Consider the following 24,891-nt stretch of genomic DNA (forward strand, 5'->3'; position numbering starts at 1 on the left):
TAATGTTACGGCAGCTTGAACGAGGAGGGCTTTACAGCATGTAAAGTTTGGCACAGGGTACTTACAATTATAGTTATCTTTGCGGTAAGCTCCATGCATGATCTCCATCTCGGTGACGGACAAACCATGGATCCATCGATACTCCTGCTGAAGGCTCTCGGGGACTTCACTTAAACCTGGGATCCATCCACAACGCTCACTGCGACAGCGATACGGATGTGTAAAACAGAATTGGAAAAAAACGAAGAGGAAAGATGATAACTAGTTTGGATGAACATGCTACAGCAGATTACAGGGTGGACCAGTAGCAGTACATGTAATTTAATGATTGGTTCCTAGTTTGTAAATTACGTCGAGTATGGATGTGTGGTTACAGCCGAGAGCCTTGAGCTACACAGGTACCGCTACAAGTGCATGTGGGTGATTCCAGAAATTAGGGGTCCAAAAGTGTGACATGTTCGTGTCCCTGCTACATCTGACCATTGTTATCTGACATGGAAATATCACCGGAATTGATTTCAAACTATAATTATCTGTTTGGCAGGTAATTTGCATTGATTCCTCACTCTTGGAAATTAGAAAATGTGTCCTGAACTTACAAAATCACATGTCAGATGTGACAGGGACATGAAAAAAAAATGGACCCGTAATTTCTGGAATTATCCATGTACATACATGTATCCATGTGAAAGGGCTACCTCCAGCTACCAGCTTCCGCAGGTATACATGTAGGTGTTATTGCTGGCCAAAGCTGAAATTTGCTGACCCTTGGGTTTCTTTTTATGCTCTTCTTTCTACAATTAGCCCTACAATCAGAGATTTATGGATAGCCTTTTGACATTTTCTTCCGCGGATGTGCCGTATCTACAATATTTCATGATTTTCATATTTTGCTATATTTTCAAACATGTCATTAGGCTTAATGGGCACTGATCCATTGGACACGTTGGAAGAGCACTTACATGTACATGTAATCAACATGCATGTACTATTCCTCTTAATGGAAACTGGTCATAAAACCCTGATAAATGGCTGATAACTACTGCACATTAATACTGACATACTGTACAAGGGCGCACTGTTGAGCATTGGAACAAACGACACGTAGATTATGCCTAACATTCCTCAGTCCTCCAACAGGTGAAGGATTGAGGAGTGTTAGGGTTATGCTACACGTGTCTTGACCGAATAAGCCCTACAACTGTAGATCTCTGTCCACACCTTGTCATGTTGAGAAAGAAAGGCATGATGTTGTCGGCGTAGCAACGGTCAATCTCTCCCAGACACATCCTCAGCGTCTCTTCGGAGGTTGTGTCTTTGGGCACACCCTGAAGAAATAAGACATGCAGTTCGTATTTGTCTATTCCAATTGTTTCAGTGTTATTCCACATGTAATGCTTGTCCAAGTTTCTTAATTTTATAATGTTTCCTTTGAGGAATGGGGTTGAGGAAAGAAGAATTACATGCAGTTCAAAACTAAAGAGATGTTCTTCTAAACCTTTAAGTTCTAGTTACAAGTATCGGCTGGAAGGATGGCGTTGAATTTTAAATCATCTTTACCCATCTCAAGTCGACATCCACGAGGTAGAGTCGTCTCTTCTCACACCATGCCCTTAGATCAGGAAACACCTGCCAAACAAACAACGCACATGGGTAATTCCAGAAATTAGGGGTCCATTTTTTGTGCGTGTCCCTGTCACATCTGACAAATGATTTTGTAAGTTCAGAACGCATAATTTCCAAGAGTGATAAATTAATGCAAATTACCTGCCAAACAAATAGTAATCGTTTGAAATCAGTTCCGGTGATATCCATGTCAAATAACAAAGGTCAGATGTAACTAGGACACGAAAATGTCACACTTTTGGACCTAATTTCTGGAATCACCCACATATGGCATATACATGTACATGTATGTACATGCACTAATGGGTGTGGCTCTTCGCTCTGTGTCAATGGTAAAATACAATGCCACAATCCCAGAATACCCAACTTGTTTTAGACATACATGTATGCACACACATCACAGCTCCCCGGGGAGCTGTGATGGTTTGAGGAGTGTTTGCATGTCTGTTTAATGGGGATAATAATGCTGTCAGTGCATTGAGGCTTTTGTACAAAATGTGCTCTGAAGCTGTTTAGTATGGATGGTCCATAATTGTTGATACTGCCTTACTGGCTCAGTAGCTAATGCAGTACATATGAGACCTAATTATGCATATGAATGTGCAAGAGGCATCTAAAATTATTTCGATTCCAAAAGAACATAAAAACGACTAGAGTTAAATTTTCTGGCGACATTACCAAAAAAAAATTGGATGGAGAATTGTCTTAAGTGTAAAACACAATAGCTCAGCACTATACATGTATATGTACATGTACCAATATGAAGTGCTCTGATGATGCATTTCTTTACGCAATACTTTCACATAAAAAAAAAAACAGAAAAAAGTCCAGGAATATACAGGTTGCCAACGTACAGCCAAAACTTTACCATTGGTGGAGTTATAGAAAAGTACAGCTTTGGTTTAAGTTTTCCCCTGACTTCACCTGAAATTGGTTGAAATTCTGTGTACCATCCACAGAAATCACCAAAGCTCCTAAAACAATAGGCCTACATATTCAATGATACAATTACAGTTTTACTACGGTTCTCTACTGTAAATAGCATGAAACAAAAATCGCCATTGTTAGATCTCGCTGGGTTCACGTGTGTACCGGTACATACATGTACATGAATGTGTACATATATGTATTTGAATTTTGCAATGTCTTGCAGCACCTTTGGTAAGGAAGCGATGATGAGTGATTGGAGTTGACTATCATGCAATTCAAGTCTCTGTTGGAAGCATCGAGAGGATGAGTTTCAAAAAACAATGAAATTGGATCTGCAGGGACATGAACAACTGCATGTCCATGTATGGATTTAAATGATTTTATACATGTAATTATTTGATTCAACATCACAAACGCACTACTATTAGAATAAAATGCTCGAATGTCTTGTAGATACAAAAATACACAAGAGTTATAGTCTCTAGACATGATGGTTGTGTTCAATATGTTTAACCCATGAACATGTACAAAATATTCCATATTTTTCATTCTACTATAAAGGAACACATGTACATGTAGGTGAAGAAAATCTTACATGTAACTATTCAAACAGGAAACTTGGGCTTTTGTGGTCAGTTGGAAATTTATGACAAATATCCACATTCTGACCTTGCAGAAAAGTCACTTGTGAGGAAACGGAATAAAAGATTTCCTAGCCTCGATATACATGTACGTACATGTACATATCATGTACCTTATTTTTACAAAATAATTTGGCAAATTAAAAAACACTTCTGTATGTAATTTTAAGAGAAGAGATGGATTTAATTTTAATTCAAATACTACATGTGCATACATGTATGCAAAAAAAGTGACATGAAGTCGTCATGAGATAAAAAAATCATGTACATGTACACCAATCTTTTTCACATGGATGGAAATAAAACAAGCAGGGCCAATGCTGCCAAAATGAAAAAAAGGGTGCGTGATGCATTTCTCATCTTCTGTACGGCCTCGACTGCTAACTATTGATTGTTGAGATCAACTTAGCAACTGTCGCCAGTGGCAACAACCAACAGGTTACTCAAAATGACAATTAGGCATGCTTGAGTAAAGCCTATTGTGCTCATACACACAAGGTGTATTGACTTGCAAGATCTACAGCTATCTACATGTAGGTACACCCACATGTACCCTGATGAGGCATTGTCAGTCCTTCCACAAGTAGTTTACACGGTACATAATGCACATGTACACAGGTTATTTGGTCAGCTTTCTAAAAGCATTCTCGGAGTTTGTGGCATTGTCTATATTCAGGGTATGGCATCCGTAGTCCATTTGTAAAGCTTCTTTTTTCGAAGCTTGACCTTGTAACAGGAATGGAAATGCTTTCGTGAATGAGACGAAGTTTCACTGCACATATTCTGGCACATCACAAATCCAAGATTCCTTACTGAACCTGATTTACAAAGTACCGGTACGTTGATTCAGTAGAATGGTATAAAACTGGAAAAGTTCTGATTTCAAACTATTACTATTTGTTTGGCAGGTAATTTGCATTAATTTATTACTTATAATAGAAATTAGCACTCTTAACTTACAAAATCATATGTCAGATGTGACAGGGACACACAAAAAATGTACCTTTGTAAAATGTACCACATGTACCTTTGCAACATTCTGTAGATTACCGTATTGATCGGTACCAGAACTTCAGTGCCAGAAGTCAAGGTGTGATAATGAGATATGATGCACATTTTTCTGGGTTTGATTTGAAAGAGAGTGATCAGAAATTGTTATCTGTAAATTCAACTTCCAAATCCTCTGATTCCAATTAACAAATAAGAGTGGGAGAGGGGTACAAATCTCAACTAAGGAGATGGGGACGTACATCGAGGCACCACTTATGTAAAGCTTGAAGTTAAGGTAAAATCAGTGGCCTATCCAGCTCTTGAGTCCGGGGGGCCAAAATGGAAATTTTCCTAAAAAGATTGTCCAACTTTTTCATCATAAATTCACCCCCCACGACGACAGGCCTGTTCATTCCAAATGATACAAAATATTAAATAAGGGAAAACAGAAAAAAATGGTCACATGTAAAAATGGGAGGGGAGGAGTTACCCCTCTTCTCACCTGGCATGGGTCACTGGGTAAAATGGAGGGGAACGATTACAAAAAAAGTGGGTGGGGTATTAATCAAAAACATTCACTTTACCTCTTTAATCAACACCTCCCGTTCAGCGTGAAAATCGCGGAACGTGGACGACACAAAGACTCGAATCGTCTTCCAGCCCACCCGCTTGATAACCAGCTTCTTGTTCTGCTGTTGGACTTCGATGGTCTTGCTCACGCTGTCCCACTGCTGGCTGATTTCTGAGGAGTAATCCAAGCTACGGGAGGCTCCGCAACCCATGACTGCGTTGGTGGCCACTCAGTACACGTACACACATGTACACATATGTAGATCATCAAAAGCGGCAATCTGCACTTAATTCAGCTTCATCAGCAGTTGGACTTCAAATGAAAGAGTTACAAAAAAAACTTACATTTTTCTTGAACAAATTATCTTATTTGTAAAAATTCAGAAAGGTCGAGTTTTTGTTACTGTACATGTATATTGTATCTGGCTGATATCGCTTTATTTACATGTACATGTACACAGCTTGTAACAAGTATTTCCTGGTTTGTCTTGCGGGGAATGTCCGTAGTTTTGTTTCCTGCACTAGTGGTTGCAATGGATGATTGGTCCACATGCACATACTGTACATGTGCAATAGGCACCTACACTGTAGGCAGCACCAATATAAGTGTCATTCATGTACTGTTCGCGTATCTAGTACAATGTATGTACACTGGCAGACTTCGAAAGCATCAATCAAAAAGAGCAGAGTTCAGTCATCTAGTGACTGTGTGCAGTGTAACGCACTGAACTTCTGAAGCAATGCTTTATTTACAGGTTGCATACTTCGGCACACACAAGCACAAGAGTCCTTATGACTAGGGGTAAAACTTGCACAATCGTTTGACATACAGAAACTGGGTTGGGATATTGGTGGTTCTCTGATCAACGGTCCCCTGGACTGCATGATCTACCTATCATGCAAGTTAAACTTTTTGTTATTTTTGCTCGCTCACTACAATAATAACCTAAACTCTTTCTGTGTTGTGATGTATCCGTTAATATTAGTGGGATCGACTGACACAGATTCAAGCTGCTGCATGCTGGGGTCTACATGTACACGAGGTGCCGTTTACCTCATGAAGTGAGGTTTGTAACATGATCATCAGGTCACTGAAGGATGGTGACTGTTGTTCCACTAGACCCCATTAGACCCAAGGGACACTGAACCCCTAATTCCTTTGAGTTTGGCCTTTGATCGGTTGTATCTAGTGTTGTGTGCAAGAAGTATAACAGCCCAGTGTTCCTCTTCTTGTGTTATAAATGTGAAGAATGTAGAATAGAATAATAATAATAATCAGACTGTGCTAGTATCAGTCGTTACTGAATGAAAATCTGAATTAAAAAGGAAAGATGACCGGTTGATAGTAGACTACCATTGGCAAATGTTGAAATCATGCAATAAGATTGACAGATCAGGCAAAGATCAAGACTGCGCCAATGCCAATTATTACAGTACATGTAGTTATAGAATTTAAGGCCAAGCTCAAGTTTGGTCTTTAATCTGTCTAATTATGATGTTCCTGGCCTTGCACTGAAATTAAATGCTCCAAGACTAACCCCAGACAAGGGCTTGTCTGCTGGATAATTTTACATGTACATGTACCTCTGTATCCAACAATGACATGTGCATGTACATGTAGCACAGTCACGACAATAGGGGGACCACAGTATGGGGATAGTCAAAGACCCAATGAAATTTACAAAGTAGGCCTAAGCTAAGTACAGTGTCCTAGTTATACTGTAGAGTCTGTAAGAGGGTAGGCCTATTACTTTCATTCAGTACATGTAGGCCTGATTATAGTTGTAAATATTAGTATTTAATTCTTTTTATACCTGTATGGGACTTTTTCTTAACCATGTTAACTATTCCGTTGCTTATGTATGTTATGTACATGCACATGTATGACAAGACAGGACATTTAAGAAATTAAACGTTGCTTCTGAATACAACAACAGTGTGCAAAATCTACAAGTGATGGCTAGATTTCATCAGGTCTTGATTGTGAAAAGAAAATCTGTCACACGACCGATTCCATTGTGGAACTTTCCCTTTCATATGAACGAGCAGAAAAATCTGGGGATTCCCGACATACCTAACCACGCACGCAATGTTCCGTGCAATTAAAATGTTAAAAAACAAATGATTCTATGCATGTTCTATGTTTGTCCTCCGGAAGCTGACTCAGTCTGAGCATGGTCTGAGCTTCGCTCGAGTGTTACAACTTTACAATGCCAAGTGCCACAAATTTAGAATCATAACACAGTTAGGCCTACAGCGGCTCATTTCTATCTCGGCATCCAGACGTCTTACCTATCTGCTGTCAGCTTGACAACGACAGTCCTCGACACCGACACTGTGAGTGACAGTTTGTCTGCAAGATCCAATCCGCCACTGATATATACACGTAGGTACCGTACACCGTGTTTCATGCTAACTGGCTCTGCATGTACACTGTATATCGTGGAGATACATATGCAACCATACGCGTACGCATGAATATCGTGCCCTAGTCTGGAAATGCTTACAAAAACAAATGTTAGTACGCCCTCTGTGGCTCAATCCTCACTCATGTGCATGAACATCTGATCACAGGCTGAGAGGTGAGTTCTGAGATGGCCCAACATCAGACTTAGAAGTAACCTTCTCATGTCGAAGAATATCCCTAAGTATACTTAACCCTAACCGTCCTCAATCCTTCACCTGTTGGAAGACTGAGGACTGTTAGAGTTAAAGTATGCTACGAAAGACAACTGTTTTCCTCCCTCCATGGGAGAGTTAATGTGCACGGAGCAACTTCTTTCAGGCTAGCCCCACAAGATAGTGGCCTGGACATTCGCTTTGCTGTACACAGCCGGCGAGGTGAGTAACCAGGCAACACTCGTAGGGCTGATTTTAGGCGAATCTAGTCAACAGTTTTTGTTTCACAGAGAGGTATGTTTGGGGAGATACAATGGATGCAATCTTTTAGATGAAATTTTGGCTCTGAATAGGGCCAAAGATGAGAACTTGAAGTGTTTTGTTATCGTCATAAACTTGCAAAGTAGAGGGCTAAAGTTGGATCTTCAAAGGCTGGGTTGCCTAAGTAATGGTGACTGGCGTACATGTAAAATGCTCATATTAATAAAAGAAATGACAAGGACAAACTATCTTGTTTAATCTTTTAATTTTTTCTGCCTCCTTACTTCGATCTACCACATACGTGTAGGCCTACATGCAGAGACTGTAACAAAATTATTGCACTTCAGTTAGTCTGGCTGAGTCTGAACGTCTTGGCTGCGGCTTGTAGTCCACTTGTGGGAAGTAGCCGCAGCCGGACACAGGGGCATCCACAGGCGCACGTGTGTGTGGTTATTTTCTGCCACATTGTGACTGTTGGAGTTCTGAGGGAAATTTCTCAACATTATTAAACAAACTCCAATAATAGAAAAATTCCTATAAAAAAGAAGTTAACTTAACCCTCTGTACAACATAAGGTGGCTAAATGGAGACAAAGATCTAGCGAGGAACTCAGCTCCCCAATAAAAAGCGAAACATACCAGAAAAGAACTACATGTTGTGCTAAGTACGTTGAAATTCATATTAAGTATCTTCATCTAAAGTCACACATCAAGATCTTTAACAATCACGTGCAAGTGACCCGATTTGGCCAGGAAATGAACATTAAATTTTAAAATCTACAGTAATAATTACAAATTCTAATGATTATTTTCACGAGAATGTACAGTTCTATTTGGTCTTTTTAAACTTGATGTCAGACAAATTTACTACCATGTCTGCTCCAACTTCTACAGCAGAATAAATAGTCCCAATTTTTGTACATATTTTCATCCCAGTGCAAGGTGCTTGCTCAAAACAGGCCAATACAATGCCTAATGACACTGTCCAAACAGCCAAGCATTGGTAATCCAGCTTTTTATGCATGCCAGCTTAAAGGGCCCATGTGATGAAGTTTTCTGAAATTAAATTTTGCCCTTCTTTATTCTCATCTCCAATGCATGAACACTATCTGACAGCCTTCTCGTAATGTATTGTGCAAGATCAGAACTGTATTACTTATGCACACCATGAATATTCATGTAACTGATGACGTCATGCACTGTCAGCATAATAAATCACCCTTTTCCAACATGGCAGCTCCTAGTGTCGCTTGTCCACCTTGTAACCCCCGGTATAACCCACGCAAATACATGACACTTCTGGGGTTAAATACACTGAGATCTGGATAATGCTGGGTTGTTTTACTTTAAAGTCCAAGCTTTTCTGGCTTTTCAAGATGTCCAGTCAATCAGGGAGGACAGTATTCACTTTATGGGTTTTTTGTTCAAATTGTGAGAACTGAAAATTGTTTTCACTGGAAACATTTCTGACAAAGGTTTGCTCGTTGGCTCATTGTCATGTACTTTGATACACAACAGCAAATAACCATAGCGAAAAGGTAATTAAGGACTGCGAGAATGTAAAAAATTTCAGTAGGTTTTGTGCACAAATCACTGTGACATTGAGGTTTTCTCCCTTGGATGACATCACAGTTTTGCTCATGAATATGGAAATCTGCATCAGCATAAAAAAACTAAAAAGATGCAAAAAATGCCTTTAAAAACAATAAATAAAACGCAAAGGTGCATTTTCAAGGGTTGCAGTAAAATGATTGCATGGCTTGGACCCTCTAAGCATGCAAAAAACCGCAAGATACGGTGATACATCCAGTACAACACTGGTTGACAGTGATATGCAGAGGCAACCCCCACGGTCTGGTCCTCCTCACCACAGCGGGTGCTTCTTGAACATGCCTTTCCATTTATGACCCTCCGCCTCCTGCATCCTCTTGTTCAGGAATTTCATCTTCTCGTTCAGCTCTTCCATTTCCTGGTGGGGGAAAAGTAACAAGAAGTAACGTTGTTGGGGATTCCTCGCGCCTCCCAATGGAAAATGTACCGCCAACTGCAGGTTGTTGGCTCACAGGCACTCAAAAGTCCTGGCAGCAGTCACGTGATTTTAGAAAAAAATACTCTAAGGGCTTTCTTCTGAGCTTGAAAGAAATATTTCATTTGAAACAGAACATCTTTCGGAGTATCTTAATCTTGTAACTAGTTATTGGCGGAAGTATACTTAAATTTCACCAAATTCTCTTGCTTATTTTAGTCATAAAGCAATTTTTTTTCAATATGAGGGACCTTTTAATTTGATTTTTCAATAAGGACTCCACAGTATTGAAGTAATGAGGTGATCCATGGCAGGCACTTATGTGCTTCCAATGCATTTTTTCACTGTGCCACATGGATTTTTCTTTGAGAAACTCTTCGTATTTAAACAAAACTAGGATATACGCTATACACGTATAGTGTACCCAAGAATGGTTCTTACTACACCACATGTCTTTAGGTTCACTTGCAGCCCCAGAAATCGACTTCAACCACAGCTCCAGTGTATGATGTTTGGAGGTTTTAGTGTTGCTTTGCTGAATGCATATTAGTTCTGGATCAACCCACCTGTTTAATTTTCTCCTCCCGTCGATTTCTGAGCTCGGGAACTGATCGTTCAAGCTGCTCTAGCTGTCACAGAAAAGATATGCATAAATTGAGAAATCTCTACAGCTCAATCTCAATCTCAGACAACTGAGGAAATTGAAAAACAAAATGTGGTTGTGCGTCGAGACTTCTGCATTACTTTGTGTGGAATAATCTGAGTAGACGCCACCACAACAATCACATCGCGCTCGTGAGCATGTGACGTGCGTTCAATGCACATGCAATAGGGGTGATACACAATACATTACGCCACCTAGAGGTTGCCACGGGAAGTTACTTTTCAAGTTGATGGTCGACAAAAGCATGGACGTCTTCCCCGATTGGCATTTGAGTGCACACCAGTCGATAACTTGGGGAAATTTTTGATAGATCGGGACACTACACAGGCTCAAGGATGCTTACCCTCCGCATGATTTTCTGTAACCTGACCTTGGTGATCTCGCTAAAGCCATTTAATTTGACGGATCTGGGCATCGGTTTAACTGTAGAAGAGACAAGGAACTACATGTGGGTCAAAGTATCACCAGCAATTTGAATCACACAGAGACATACAATGGCGATATATTGTATTCATCAATACCTCAGACAGTCTCCCTGTTCAACAACGTGCAGCTTGACTGAATATTAACATTTGTGACCCACTCTGTGAAAATGAGTCTTAAGTTGCCAGAGCCACTTTTTGAGTTTTCGTATGTATTGGAAAGAGCAAATTGAGTTTTTTGTTTTGATGTATCACTCAGTTTGGCATCTTGATGAAAGTGGATACTCCATGGTGAAAAATGCTGTGGGTTCCTATTGATTCACACTGTGCAAAATTATTCTAAAGGACTTTTTACTCCGAAGTGGCTCTGGCAACTTAAGACTCATTTTCACAGAGTGGGTCACATTTGATAATGCCCGCTGCATTAATCACATGCTGGCACCTGGATACAAGAGAGTTTAATCGATTCTGATTGGTCAAGAGTCTGTGTGCACACGGCTCGCCACGCGTGCGCCAAGTCCATATATAAGGAGTTTCTATTGGATAACTCGCAAAAGGAATATACCATAAAATGGACGGGGGTGTTCAGGAAAATGATAATGCCTGAGCCTCAGGGGCATCAGTCGCGTCCATTCTCCTGACCCAGTCTTAAACGCACATTTAAGACCGGCCAAGCACATATCTATTCCCTTATTAATAGCATTAAGTAGCCATTGTATTGTTTCGTGGGGCTTTTGTGAAACCAAATGCTGAGAGAATGACCTACTTTTAGACACGTTTTCTTATCAAAGATTGTTCTCCACAATGATACTTAATAGAGTGAAACCAAACTTACTATGTTGATATCGCTGTACAACCTCCAATGTGTATGGCCTATTACAGAAAAAATAATGCAATGCAAAATCTAGTTTCAATGGTTATTTGCCAATACAATAGTCCGAAGTTATAAAATTCTAGTTCTAATTCCATTCTGATATGAACATAATTATCATTACTTTCTTTGTGTTATTGTAAAATTAGTACAGAAATGAGACAAGCAACATATGCCATACTTCCTACTCTGCATCCATGCTACATCACAAGTTATATAAACTGCTTCAACTTCCCAATATACTTACATAAACTTTGAGTTGGATGTAACGTGGCTGTTGATGGGTATGAGGGAACCTCGACTGTTCCTCAACTGAAAAAGTGAAAAGTCATATCTCCTTCTGATATCAAGAAGCCTATTCTTGGTGAATGGTAAAAGAACTTAGGAATAAATAGTTTTAACGTGTTATCAAAGTGAAATTGACTTTAATTGCATAAATCTATATTTGGTTGAGAAAGGACGGTGTCAAGACTGGGCAGAGTGCAGAAAAGGTTTGGGAAATTATAAATAGCTCCACTGCTTTTTGTTTCAAAATGTAATGGATCTCTTGGAAATCTTGGAAATTAGAAAATGCGTTCTGAACTTACAAAATCATATGTCAGATGTGACAGGGACACGAAAAAAGGACCCCTAGTTTCTGGAATTACCCTAATGCAATTTTGCCCTTTTGGTTGTGTCTGAAAAAGGTCTCGAGATTTACATGTAAAGCTGAGAGCTAATTGTAAAGTGTCCATGTATCTGGAATGGGCAAAGGCCTAGCCCTGGCTCTAGACACAATATTCTGGCTTGGCCAACAGGCCTTAGGGAAGAATTAAATACGCAGATATCATTGTTTCCCTGCAGTGACAAATGGGCCACCAGGTAGTAATAATAAATATTAAAAAGTCAACTAAAGCAGGACAAATGTTGTAAGTATTTACTTGGAATTTTTCAGACCAGTCATTCAGGGTTTGACCGAAGTGATGACCAGATATGAAATTTTTTTATCGCAAAATAAATTGCATGACTAAAGGGCCAATCCTGAGTGCCCCACCCACCTTCAGAACAAGAGTTTCATCTTTCAACTGCAACGCCTTCCTGACGGCCTGTTGGACTTCAGCAGAGCTGGTGTTCTGGGGAAGCAGGACCGGTGTTGCCGCCTGCCTCTCAAAAGATGGTGTCCCTGATGGGAAGACAAACATACACGTGCATAAACAGAGATGAGAAAACATCACCAGTCTGAGTCTCATAGCGGATTCAACCCTGCAAAGTGATGGTTGAGACAGTTCAACTGAATGGTGAAAACTCATGATTGGGAATTGCGCAAGTGGTTAATTGCACTGTGCCTCTGGCCGACTCTGCACTGTGCATGTAAAATCTAATGTTACAGCTTAACTTCCATTTCCAACACAATCTTCCACAGCTTTGGATTAGAAATGTGATTCAGCGACCTGGCGATGTTGGCCAGAGTGACAGATTTTGTATCATTCTTGGGACGTACATGTAGGCTCTACATTAAAAAACACACAAACATGATAAAATTCAGCGAACTTTAATTAGGCCCCCTGGGCTACATACAAATTTACTACGTATCTTCATGTGACCGTGCGGACAAGCTCTTACTAACTAAAACAATAAAGTTCTAACCATAGGGATATGTATAAATGAGTGAGGGCACTGTTTATTTGGAAACTAGTATGATTAAAATTTGTTTTTTTCGCAGGCTATAGCTCTTCTATTTAATTTTCAATTTCAAAATTTTTGAAATTTCAAGTGAAGCCAGTATTTACTTCATTGAAATAAGGCACAAATAAGAACAAACATTTTATGGAAATGTGAATTTTACATTTTTCAATCAAAATCCACACTCATTTTTGGGTAAAAAAATTCGGTTTGCTCTGCATTACACACGTACATGACGTAAAAACATCTTCTCAAAATATTCCCGCTTCAAATTTTCTTTGCTTTGCAGAGTCTGATGGAATCCAAATTTATATCAAAATGTTTCTTGTGACATCCTCTCCAGGATCGCTTCTAAAAAAACAGAAAAAAATAGCTGAAAAGTTTATGAACCTACTAAACATGCTAAATTGTAGTCAGTCAGTACGCCTCGTATTCGTACTACGCATAAAATAGTCCTGTCATGCCTGTTCATGATGATCGTTCATCATGCAAGAAACGATTTATGAAGAGAAACAATAAGTGAGTGTTGTAAGTCAGCTAAATACTATGTGATCGTACAAAGCTTAATTAAGGTTCTCCTGGAGTCCTTTTCTAAATTCTTACCGCCTAAATCGACGCGATTTACGATTACCCAAATCTTCACTCCGTGATTGACATCCATTTTGCTCTCGAGTCTCGCGTTGTTGTGCGACGCATTTCAGCTATTGAATTTCCAGTGGGGAACTGGGTGAGGAAAAACCTAATAATAACATTGCAGTACGTGCGGTTTAGTTGCCAAAATGTGTGACGTGAGTGTGCGGTGGGTCGGACGGTTGGGGTTGTTTACGGTTACCAACTCACTTTTTGACGTGAAGAGGCAAAAATTACCGTTATTGTTTTCGAGGACGTTGCACTGAAAGATGGTGGATGCATTTGGAGCAATAACCTGGTGGGGGTTCAGCCCTGCACTAGATTTCCAAGACAAAGGTAACGGTGAAAAGAATTTAGCCAGTTAGCGGCAGAATTTTGGCGTGCTTTTCATCTTGGATGGAGGTGTTGAATTGTGTGCAGTGAAGGTTCAGGACTCAAAGTGACACGGGAGCACGGACATGACGGACGCTTCTGACACCCTGTGCACACCCCCTCCCCCCGAAAAACCCCTCATTTTATGCAGGAAAGTATTCTATGCACATACATCCTAGTAGTACTACTAGTAGGCCTATGTTTGTTGTTATGGTTTGTACGGACGCCACTGATTTCCCCTTAAAAAATAATGAGGCTTTCTCTCACTGAGACGCCACCCCACTCGATCAACCTCATAGCCAGGTTCAGGTCAAAGTGTCACACTCTTCTGGAGGGATTTTCACCTTGTACATGTTGTTGTACCCATGTAACCAGTCATTCCAGGGGTCGTTTTTAGAGTGGCGGGGTATTCTGCAATTACTCCCACTCAGAAAAGACTGAGTATTTTTCAGAGCAGTCTCACACTTGAGGGAGTCCCATTTTTGAGGGTGAAATTTCTAATGGGGTAAAACACTCAGAGTCATAACGGCCAGAGAGTTTCAACTTCATTTGAGGTTTTTGTTGGCATATTGATGTTTTTCATCCCTTTTATCATTTTCTAATTTCTTTTTTTTCCCTTTTCAAAATTTTTGAAACAAAAAAATTTGTAAAGGGAAAGAGCATGGGCAAGCAAGTATTGTGAAAATTTTGCAGATTGTGTCAAGAATTTAAAGATTAAAATAAGAGAAAAGGAACACATTAAGTGAAAAAGGACTGATTTCAAGAAGAAAAATGATCAGAGGAGGGGAGGAGAGTGAGCAAAATCAATGGAATGCAGCGATGTCAGTTATACATGAAACAGCACTTTAGCCATCCCAACCATGGCATAACAACATGCAAAACCCTGTTTAACTGGTAAACCCAGTTCTCACAATTTTATTCAATGTGCTCTTATAAACCAAGTGGGGCATGCCAGGCTGTGCTGATTCAGTCACGCATGCCCTAGGGGTGTCACGGACACATTTGGGATGGTGACAAAGTTGGGACACCACAACACCATTCACTACAGGTCTGCATAGGCCCCGTCCCAGTTGTACGTGTAGTCAGGACAGAATTGACGGGAAACTATGTTTACTGCAGGATATTTCGAATATACATGTATGCAGTAAAGCTGGCAGGCCGTGATCCTGTTGATGTTTCCAGTGAACAGGGGCGTGCCCTAGTGTGGTCACAATGTCAAGGGTAATTTATGTTCAGTTGAGCCTGACTGTCATGGCTGTGTTGCCAGTAATAGGCACTGAATCGACGGACTGCCAGATTCTTTGGTTACAACAGCCATCTTGAAACTGAATAAGGAAACCACTACTTAAATCACCTCTGAAACATTGTCTGTAGTGTGATCAAATCAAGAATGCACCTGTTCCACATTCACTTCTTCATCTATAGAGTTTGAAGTTCAAGTTCAGAAATATCTCCATTTTGATTGACATTGACCTGCTAATCAGTGAAAAGACATCAGTATTTTTCACTCTCTTTGTGAATTAACAGTCAGAGACAGCGAATCTTCCTCAGATCTCAACATTTTGATGATCGGGGCTGGTGATTGCAGACACATGCTAAAGACCCTTGCGTTATCACACAGGCATACTAAGAGGAAAATCAATGTAAGTGCTTTCAGCGTGCTCACTGTCAGAATCTATTCTTGTCTGTGCTTAATCAGAGAGGAACCAGTTGAAATTGGATGAGTCTCACGTTAGCGCACCAAAAACAATTTGCTTAAAAAAAACGTGGGCACTTTTCATCTTTATAGTCGAAATCTTGTGCAATGTTAATGGGCTGATCTTTGTGTATGTGTGATGCAAAACAAACACAATATTCTTTAGCTAACCTTAAAGCCCTCAGTTTTCTTGCACAGGAAACTCCACCCACCAGAAATCCAGTTACCCTGCCCTTTTGAAGTATGAAGTATGGGTGTCAATCTTGTTCCCATAATACACTCTAGCACTCTTGTGAACAAGGCCTGGTCTAGATTGTCTTTTGCTGGCAGCATGAAGGAAGGAAAAAGGGTTTAAATTGCACAGTTAAACACCAACATGGTTCTTTTACGAGCCAGGTGAGATTTCAACCACCAACTTAAGTCTCTTTGACCGCACGTAAAACAACACCTTTGTGGAAACACCTCAGCAGAGATGTTGAAAAATAATACCTTATCCAATGTAACACCTGATCTCCCAACTTTTCTTTGTCCCATGCAGTTTTATGTCGTTGAGAGCAATTTGGAGCTCCTCGGTCGTCACTTACTGCTCACCAGCATAGCCCTGGAGTCTCCCAAGCTGATGGGACTGCAGGAAAAGACGGAATTGTTCCTTGAAGTCTTTGGGAACTCCTTGGTGAGACGACAGACCAGGGACTACATTGTCAGCAAAGCAAATGACTTCATAAGGTCTGTGGAATTCTCACACCTCCACAGAATTTCATGTAGTTGGATGATTATTATTACGCCCACTTATCAGGCCAGCAGTGTTGTATTCGAGTCTATCAAAAGTCCTTTCACAAGCCTCTTCACAAGTCCATTCACAACTCCTTTCTGAGGCCAGTCTTAGGCGTGAGGGTGGACTATGACTAAAGAATGCTTTTGTCACAGCTCATTTGAATAGCTTGTGAATTGGCTTAAGACCGAATGATTTGTGATGGACTTGTGATAGACTTACAGGGACGTGCAGGGACATGTTATGGACTTGTGATTGACTTACAGGGACTTGTGATGGACTCGTGATGGACTTACAGGGACTTGTGATGGACTTGAATACAACACTGCAGGCCAGTAATGACTTCTTTCTCAGATGCAGTGTTTAGGAGTTTACAGTGCAATGGCATTTGGTAGTGATTTCAAATTTCAGTGTGCGCTAATGATTCCGTTATAAACCACATACAGGTAGGGACAGTGATAGAAACTTGTAATTTTTGTTGATTGAAATGCTTTACTGATGGCAGTGAATTGTACATGCGTACCGGCCAGCCATTCCCAGTTTTTTTGTTTTCAGATCGACAAAAAAAAGAACATCCTGATTTTCATTGAAGAAAAAAAATGTAAAAGTAACTTCAAGCGAGGGTGCTATTTGCAGAAAAATTAGGGCGCTATTTGTTGTCAAAATGGTATTTGTTACACATGCGGATGCATGTATGTAGTCGCGTCAAATGTAAAAAGCTCTCTCAATCTCATGTGGCTGGTTGCATCGCTATAGGCTCGTAAAATGGCTGTTCCGATTTCTGACTTTTAAATGTTGGCAGGCATGTAAATGTAGGACCTCTGTCATTTCACATCAGAAGGATTAATATTGCAACAGACCTTTACTGTCAACCGAGTGGTTGGTTCTGTCAGCACAGAGCTGCCCTTATGGAATCACGCACCGGTCCGTCACGAGGTAGCGTGGGGACGGTGTGTGCCTCTGCCCTCCCTGCCTTAAGTGCTGCGCTGGCGAGTGTATCCTGCTAAAACATACCCCAGAGAGATACATGTACGCCTCGGACAAGTCCTTTTCATTTCATCTCCAGACCAGTTCTCCCTCTTTATTTCAAATTTCCTCTCAACTAATACTGTATTAGTCTCAGACCCTATAATTAAAAATAGTTGTTCCTAACTCCCGCCTCCCCTTAATTGTGATTGGACTGTGCAAACCTTCCCTAATCCCTAATTGGCTGCTGAGTCGCAAGAGTGCGCACGTGCAACCATTTTTTCACCAGTGAGAAAAGGAAGTGACCCGTGGTAGAAACGCGCAATAGAAGCTACGTGCCTGATTAAAAACAGCGGTACCCTAAACAAAGGACAACCCGAGGTCGTCACAATATTGATCTTTTTTCTGTTTCCACAGAATGGTGACCGACTTGGACTATCTAGCTCGGGAGCTCCCGGCATTTGACTTGTCCTTGTTGAAGTTCAAAGAGCGAGATCAGCTGGAGGCCATCTTCAAGTTCTGGAGGGGCAGCGACGACAGAGTTTTTGATATCTCCAAGTGCTGGTTGGTTTGAAGAGTGGACCTTCTCAGTGTTGATGTTTAACTTCAGTTCAAATTGAATGTATAATAGTCTTAATTTGGTGAAATAAATCATAGGAATTAGTGTAAAAAAAGAAACATGAGTTGATAATGAGCGATCCATTAGTGTGAAAACTGTTTTATCCATGGCTCAAATCCTTGTCTTATATTTTTTGTTAAATTAGGGACAACAGGCTAAGACATTACCTGGCCAACCGGTACGATTCCAGGGTAGGTGCTTACGACTGGGACTACAACATGAAGCTACTGGACCGCGGTGCCGGCATCATCCACAAGAAGGAGTACAGCTACTGGAGGGAGACGGGGTCGGCGTTCAGTGTGAGAGAAGGCACCTACGACGTGCCCAACAAGACGCTTGCCTCGGGACTTATCGTCAAAACTGTGAGCTTGAAGCATTTTAGTTGGAACTGCTTTGCTGAAGCTTTGGAAGCGCATCAAGCCCTTTATAAAGTAACAGTGATAAGGGTATTCCTCCTCAGTTCTACAAAATCTTCGGTTAGGGTTAGGGGTAAAAAAGCATGTAGCCGAATTGCTTTGCCTGCTTGACTATGTATTCCTTGCAAGTTTGAGCTATACTCTGAACAAGGGCAAGGAATTTAGGGGAGGTGTAGGTCACTTGTATTTCAAGATGTACTTTCAAAGGGATATCTTGTCTGTTTCACCCCTCAGAAAGCTCAAGGCTTTAAAACTAGCAACAGGTATGTCGACTTGATGAACAGACCTTACTCTAGAAAATAGAGTTTGATTTTCAATTCCAGATAAAGTACATTTAATTGAACTAAAGTTGATAGGTTTCAAAATGTTACATATGTTTTGGCCGTTGATTGGCTTCATGGAGAGTATAGACATGTACTAGTTTTTCTGCTGTTGCTTCAGAGCGGTGGAAATGTCCCACAGCGAGGTTACTGGGGAGATATCGTCAGCAGTCCCTACCTTGCCTTTGGTATTGAGTGTAACGAAGCAAGTCTGATGAAGAAGACGAATGACACATACACAAAGGTCAGACTGGCTTATTGTTTCTGTCCGTCGTCTGTAAATCATTTAGTTTCGAGTCCTGTAACCATTTTCCTGTTTCATCTTGGCAGGTTCTCCGTTAATTGTTATCCCGTATCTTTCCTTCACCTCCATGGGCTGATCTCCCCTTCCCTCTCAGACAGCCCAGGACATCTCAGAATACAACATCCTGGCCATCCTCCATGAGCTGACCACGGGAGAAAAGTACGTGCTGCCAAAACCGAGTAAGGAAACGGAATCAAAGGAAAAAGCGAATTCAGAAGGAGCAAAGCTGGAAGAAATAACAGAAGAAGATGAGGAGGAAGAAGAGGAAGAGAAAAGTAATAAGAACGAGGAGAAAGAACTTGAAGAAAATGGAGAAAGCGATCAAACCAGTGTGGAACATGGTGAGCTATTGATGAAGGAGTTACCAAATTAACAAGGCATGATTGTAATTATTGTGCAATTGATAGCATTGTTGCAACAAATTACTGCTTTTGAATGGTATGCTGAGAGGTATTCACAACTTTGCTGGTGAAATAAATATTTTCCGTTATTTGACAGAAAACATTCCAATAGAAGATGTCAAAATTCACTTCCTTCCAATTGGATCAGCAAGGGAGATACATAAGAAAGGCAAATACATGGGGTTATTCAACGTCATCTACCTCTCCAACAGGTGAGAACTTGATTCACATCTGTAGTCGGTGAATACGCACTTCACACATACCTGGTATAACAGATATTCATTTCATTTATGCCCTGTGAACCAAACATGACCCACTTCAACCTACCGTCAACAGAAATTCCATGAAGGCTTCAGTGATTCAGGACCTACATGTACACAGTGTATGAGGATCTCACAGAAGCCATACAGGCCTTGAAGACTCTTTATGAGATTAAGTAATGACGATTCAAACATTGCTCTCCTGCAGTGAGTCAGTGTATTTTCAGTATGATGGTCAGAGAGTGCGTTGAGGGCTCTAATTGGACCGTATGGGGAGCAGTCTTACAGATTGGTTCCCAAAATTATATTTACAAACGTCTGTGTCTTTTCAGTATGGTGCACTACCTGACAGAAGACCTGAGGGCAGTCTTTGCGGACCAAGCCATGGTCATAACTGAGACGGCGCGGTTCATGCTGGAACTCAAAACGGAGCAGTGCCAAGAATTCCTGAGTAAAGTCACAGGAATGGCAACTGCCGTTGGATGCCAGGTATGTGCCTGCATGAAGTATCCAGCTTGCCGTTGGTTCACAGAACTGTCATAACTGGTTGCATTGCACATGCGGTTCTTAGAGAACTGGGAATATTTTAACCACTTGCTGCGGGGGACCCCATTTCAAGCATCATGGGTTTATACGCAGAGCTGGGGTGCCCGAAATGGGATAAAAGAGCTGGTCCGTGTAACAAAAGACCGTTTTCGGATCAAAAGACCTGCTGCTGGGAATTGCCATCATTTTGCGGCTAAGGTAATCCGTCAGTATTTTTTAACAGCACACCACTGTTTTGGGCATAGCGCCTGCGGATTAGCACCATGGACAAAAGTGCTCCAGGACCCCATTGATGGACAAAGGAAATTACGCAATGCCTCACAATTCTGGGCTTTCTTTATAGGGCAGCAGGCTTGGCTGAAATAATCGGAAGTCTATGAAAGTTACCTGTCTGCTTAGACTAGCCACCAAACAGTCATTCGTGTGGGTGTAAACGTCCATTAAATGAAATGATGAATTTTTGAAGAATTTGAAAACTGAAAAGCTTGAAAATCTCCCGCATGTGTGGACCCAGCAGCATGTGGTTAATCCTCACCCTCCCACATCCTTCAAAATCCAGTAGGAGGTTTCAAAAGAAATTGCAGGATTGGGGAAGATGACGCCCTGCCATTGGGTTACCTTAGATGGGTCTTGATGCCTGCCCAAAGTTGAAGCACAGAAAATCCCATGGGTTTCTTACACAGCAAGTTTCCTTGCAGGAATAGCTAGGAATAATGAGTGAGCAGTCCCACACATGAATTGACCGTCAGACGGTGTTGTATTTCAGTCCATCACAAGTCCAGTCACAAGTTCACTCACAAGTCCCTTCGCAATGCCATTCATAAGTAACGGGTTGAAAAATGACAGAATGATTTTGTCACAGTTTTTTTAATAGCTTGTGAATCAGCCTTTTGCAAGTTAAATTTGAATAAAATCTGGTACACTGAATTCTTTAAATTCACGTGAACATAACAATTGAAATTGTTGCTATGCCTTGTGATTCAGGACAAGCTTTTCCTTAGTTACATGAGAGACGCCTTGCAACAATACACCGTTCTCAATGGAAAAGAAGGGCACAAAGGAACCAGTCCATTCCAGAGATCGTAGTCACTGAGTAAAAGCTTGCCCCGAATCATGAGGTATAGCAACAGTGTCTTTAGTCTGGGGAATTCAAATTGTTATGTTTATGTTCAATCAGATAATTCAGTGTACCAGATTTTACTCGAATTTAACTCGCAAATGGCTTATTGGCTTAAAATTGAATGACTTGTGATGGACTTAGAGGGACTTCTGATGGATTCCAATACAACACTGCCATCCGAGCTCTAGTTAGAGCTTATGATCGTGGACCATAAGCTGTTGTTCAGTGTTGGGTTTCATTCACACTTTTAATACCAGATCTCTGTCCTGAGGGAGCTCGGTGAAAGGCAGTCTAATTTTAAGTTGAAGTGCAGTACTCGGTGACCTCATTTTGACTACTTTGGAACATGGGTGTTGTAAGGGGGGGTTTGCCCCGCCTACCTCTGAAAAACATTAGGGAATACAAGACAAAAAACAAAAGGAAATGAAAAAACAAAAGATGGGGAGGAGACGGAAATCACCTCTTTGCTTGAAAAAGCTCTCGAAATTGATCCATTTCACTATTAATGGTTTATCGGTTTGTTGCTGATGAATGTTATGCACCCCTATCTGACATTCCCCCCCTTCCGGTTAAAAGTGAGTCTAACAATGCCCATTCTTGAGAAAATAGGCCTTGCTCAGATGATGTTTCTCGGAAGTAACCCACTCTACAGCATGTGCCAAGTTCTCTTTATTGTGCTCTTGTGCCGCAGATCACATCCCACGGCGACGCTCTCAAGGACTCCTTCCTCCGCTTCCGATTCGAGAGAAAAACGTGAGGAGACAACAGCTTTGCCTGCAAACTGGTTCAGCCACAATATACGCGGAAGCCAATTTGGGGAGGATGTTTTCCTTCCGTGAATACAGGGGTATTCGTGTGCCGGAATGCCTCTCAAAATGGGAAATCCTGAGCAGAATGCGTGAAAAAGAGGCACCTCATTTTTGCAGGAGGAAGGGCAGTTCAAACAAGGCACTTCAACCGAATCTCAAGAAGAGGGAGATTAGGGTTGGCCTTTCAGAAGAGCAACCTGAGTTTGCCCTCCTGGGATCGGACATACCTCAGTGGAGTTGAGAGTGTCTCCTCACAGACTGACCAGAGGGTGTTTATTGCTATAGCAGCACCACAACCCCCTGATCAGTTGCATATACATGTATCCAGGTCCAGTGGCGTTTGTGCTGGAAGGGAGGGGGGTGGGGGAAGGGGAAGGGTTGTCATGTAAATTTGAAAAGTGGGGTGGGGGACACAATGTGACTCTATGAAGAGGTTGAAGTTCATGATAGTAATGTGCATGTGTATCTGTAATATGTGTCCAAAATGACATATGTATGGCTTTTTAAAAAAATTGTTCTCCTTTGAGTGATATTGAGTGCATTTTAGTCGTAGGAAGTCTGAAAAATTCTTCACAGTCCACAAAAAAGTGGGGGTATGATTCAGTAGCCCATCCCCCCTCTAAAAGTGTGGGGGGGGGATATATACCTCCATACCCCCCTCCCTTGGATTTACGCCCATGTCCAGGTCTTAGCCCCCCTTTTTTTTTCTCGCCCGTTAAAAAAAATTCAGCCCTTCCCCCCATCATAGTGGTAGTAGCGAATTCTATAATGCCAATGCTTTTCAATTCATTGAAAACAACAGAATCAGCAACATGTCGGGGGGGGGGTTGGCTTGACCCCTGCCTCCTGGATATGCCACTGCATGTGATCTTACACTTGAGTGTGTATTTTGGCCAATCAGTTCATGGCAAATGCTATTGGTTGGTGAGGTACGCAACGCTCGCATACCAGATGCCTACAAGCGTGGTGCCTCAACCGTTATCGTTTGCAATTGTAGTCACTGAAAAAATTCATACAAGTGTTTTTGATAATAAAATATCTACGTTCTTGCATTCTGTTGTCCAGTTAATAAACAGCTGCACCAATTTAAAGCCTTCACGAGTGTTTAGAAACATTTGTACATATTAGTCATGTTGGGAAATGCATTTGGAAATAAATACAAATGTTACACAAATTTGACTCTCGTTTTCGTTTATTGTGCTAGTACTGCGTTGTCATTTTCCTTCAAAATGTGCCTTTTTACAATCATGGTACAAGCACGGTAAAGTACTGTATGCCTTCGACACAGGCCTAAAAGGTAATGCATCTGCATGAAATCTCTGTACAGTTTGGCACTTAAACATTGCAGAGTCGGCTGTCAAGTATGTCACGGTGATTTTCAGCTTTGCAAGACGTGACAAGACGACAGGTAATTAAAAGTTGAATTATAGTATTGAGGTTTAAAAATAGCAAATTCTGTAGTGAATAAAAGTCTAATCAGTATGATAAAGTAGCCGTGGAGGCGAAAGCAAGATGACTTCCGAACGAGGCTTAGCGAAGTAAGTTGCTGTGCTGTCGCCTTGAACGCAGCAGTGACAAACTTCTTGTCAATCACGTGGTTTTCACCAACTGGCCAACTGTAAGAGGCAGGGACATGCCTTCATTTCACCAGTAATTGGAAACTACCTACAACTTCATGGAGTTCAAATGAATTAAATTTGCAAACGGACCTACGTCGATAAAAAGATCTACGCTATATAAAACGAGCCTTCCTTTAGGTTTCTTCAAAATAAAACAAGTCACACGATAGAGTGCATGTAATTGGCTTCCCCAGCGTCAGGCGAAAATTCATATCTTTATTTTGGTAGCTCCCTGAAGCAGATAAATTGCATTTCTTATCTGAATTATCGCTGCAAGATACATATTTTACACACTGTGTTTAGAATGAAGATTACGCCAGCCTATAGATAATTTTTTTTCTTCAAAATACCAATGCGAAGGCTTAATGTTTCCATTCTCAGCACATCTAAGAAAACATTGGAGAATCTTATACGAAATAGGCCTATGGCTTACCCAATTATCAAATCACTCAAAAAATTATGATCCATGTTATATGAATTCACACTGATTAAATAGTTTTGAATCTGATTATTATACAATTACGAACATTATTTAAATATTCATAAATACCAAAGACGGTCTAGCCATTTCTTTGGGTCAAGAGCCTGTCACGTGACAGGTCTCAGAACACTGATTAGCTAGCTGTGCACCTCTGCACGCAGTACTCGCCACGCGCACCTATCTCCAAAGGAGGAAATTACGACCACTGTACGCGCTAGAGGCACAACCATAACATGGCTGGACGTGTTTTAAAACGAGTGGAGTAAAATTTTTGAACAT

At 41.0% G+C, this 24,891-nt stretch overlaps 3 protein-coding genes across 6 annotated transcripts in view; 1 reads left to right on the top strand and 2 right to left on the bottom strand.

The window, feature by feature from the left end:
- The window catches only part of LOC110988199 (telomerase protein component 1-like), a 24,650-nt gene extending 17,447 nt beyond the window's left edge, over nt 1-7,203 (bottom strand). For both annotated transcript variants that reach the window (XM_022251509.2, XM_022251508.2), the window contains exons 1-5: nt 7,050-7,203; nt 4,772-5,070; nt 1,561-1,629; nt 1,222-1,328; nt 66-199 (exon numbers count right to left, since the gene is read on the bottom strand). In XM_022251509.2, coding sequence (XP_022107201.2) covers nt 66-199; nt 1,222-1,328; nt 1,561-1,629; nt 4,772-4,969 — 508 coding nt within the window. In that variant the 5' untranslated portion in view covers nt 4,970-5,070; nt 7,050-7,203. The remainder of the gene's footprint in view (nt 1-65; nt 200-1,221; nt 1,329-1,560; nt 1,630-4,771; nt 5,071-7,049) is intronic.
- Nucleotides 7,204-7,885: 682 nt separating this feature from the next.
- On the bottom strand, nt 7,886-14,009 carry LOC110988206 (uncharacterized). The gene is made up of 7 exons (XM_022251523.2): nt 13,885-14,009; nt 12,657-12,781; nt 11,867-11,931; nt 11,584-11,621; nt 10,670-10,749; nt 10,229-10,291; nt 7,886-9,605 (listed from the first exon to the last, which is right to left on the bottom strand). Exons 1-7 carry the CDS (start codon nt 13,940-13,942, stop codon nt 9,501-9,503), a joined length of 534 nt encoding a protein of 177 aa, XP_022107215.1. The 5' UTR covers nt 13,943-14,009; the 3' UTR covers nt 7,886-9,500.
- A 51-nt stretch (nt 14,010-14,060) lies between these two features.
- On the top strand, nt 14,061-23,686 carry dnaaf3 (dynein axonemal assembly factor 3). 3 transcript variants are annotated; one of them, XM_022251519.2, is made up of 10 exons: nt 14,061-14,247; nt 15,811-15,926; nt 16,518-16,705; nt 18,135-18,281; nt 18,482-18,698; nt 19,194-19,316; nt 19,471-19,717; nt 19,875-19,989; nt 20,370-20,526; nt 22,395-23,686. In XM_022251519.2, exons 1-10 carry the CDS (start codon nt 14,181-14,183, stop codon nt 22,458-22,460), a joined length of 1,443 nt encoding a protein of 480 aa, XP_022107211.2. In that variant the 5' UTR covers nt 14,061-14,180; the 3' UTR covers nt 22,461-23,686. The 3 variants fall into 3 exon arrangements, with proteins under 3 accessions (XP_022107211.2, XP_087003038.1, XP_022107214.2); XM_087146912.1 differs by lacking the exon at nt 22,395-23,686 and adding an exon at nt 20,114-20,213 and having other exon boundaries at nt 20,370-20,503; XM_022251522.2 differs by lacking the exon at nt 15,811-15,926 and having other exon boundaries at nt 14,115-14,247.
- The last annotated feature ends 1,205 nt before the right edge of the window (nt 23,687-24,891 follow it).

The sequence above is a fragment of the Acanthaster planci genome, linkage group LG15, assembly GCF_054643075.1.
Source record: "Acanthaster planci isolate LZ-2023a linkage group LG15, COTS_SCS, whole genome shotgun sequence".
In the NCBI taxonomy this organism is placed as follows: Eukaryota; Metazoa; Echinodermata; class Asteroidea; order Valvatida; family Acanthasteridae; genus Acanthaster; species Acanthaster planci.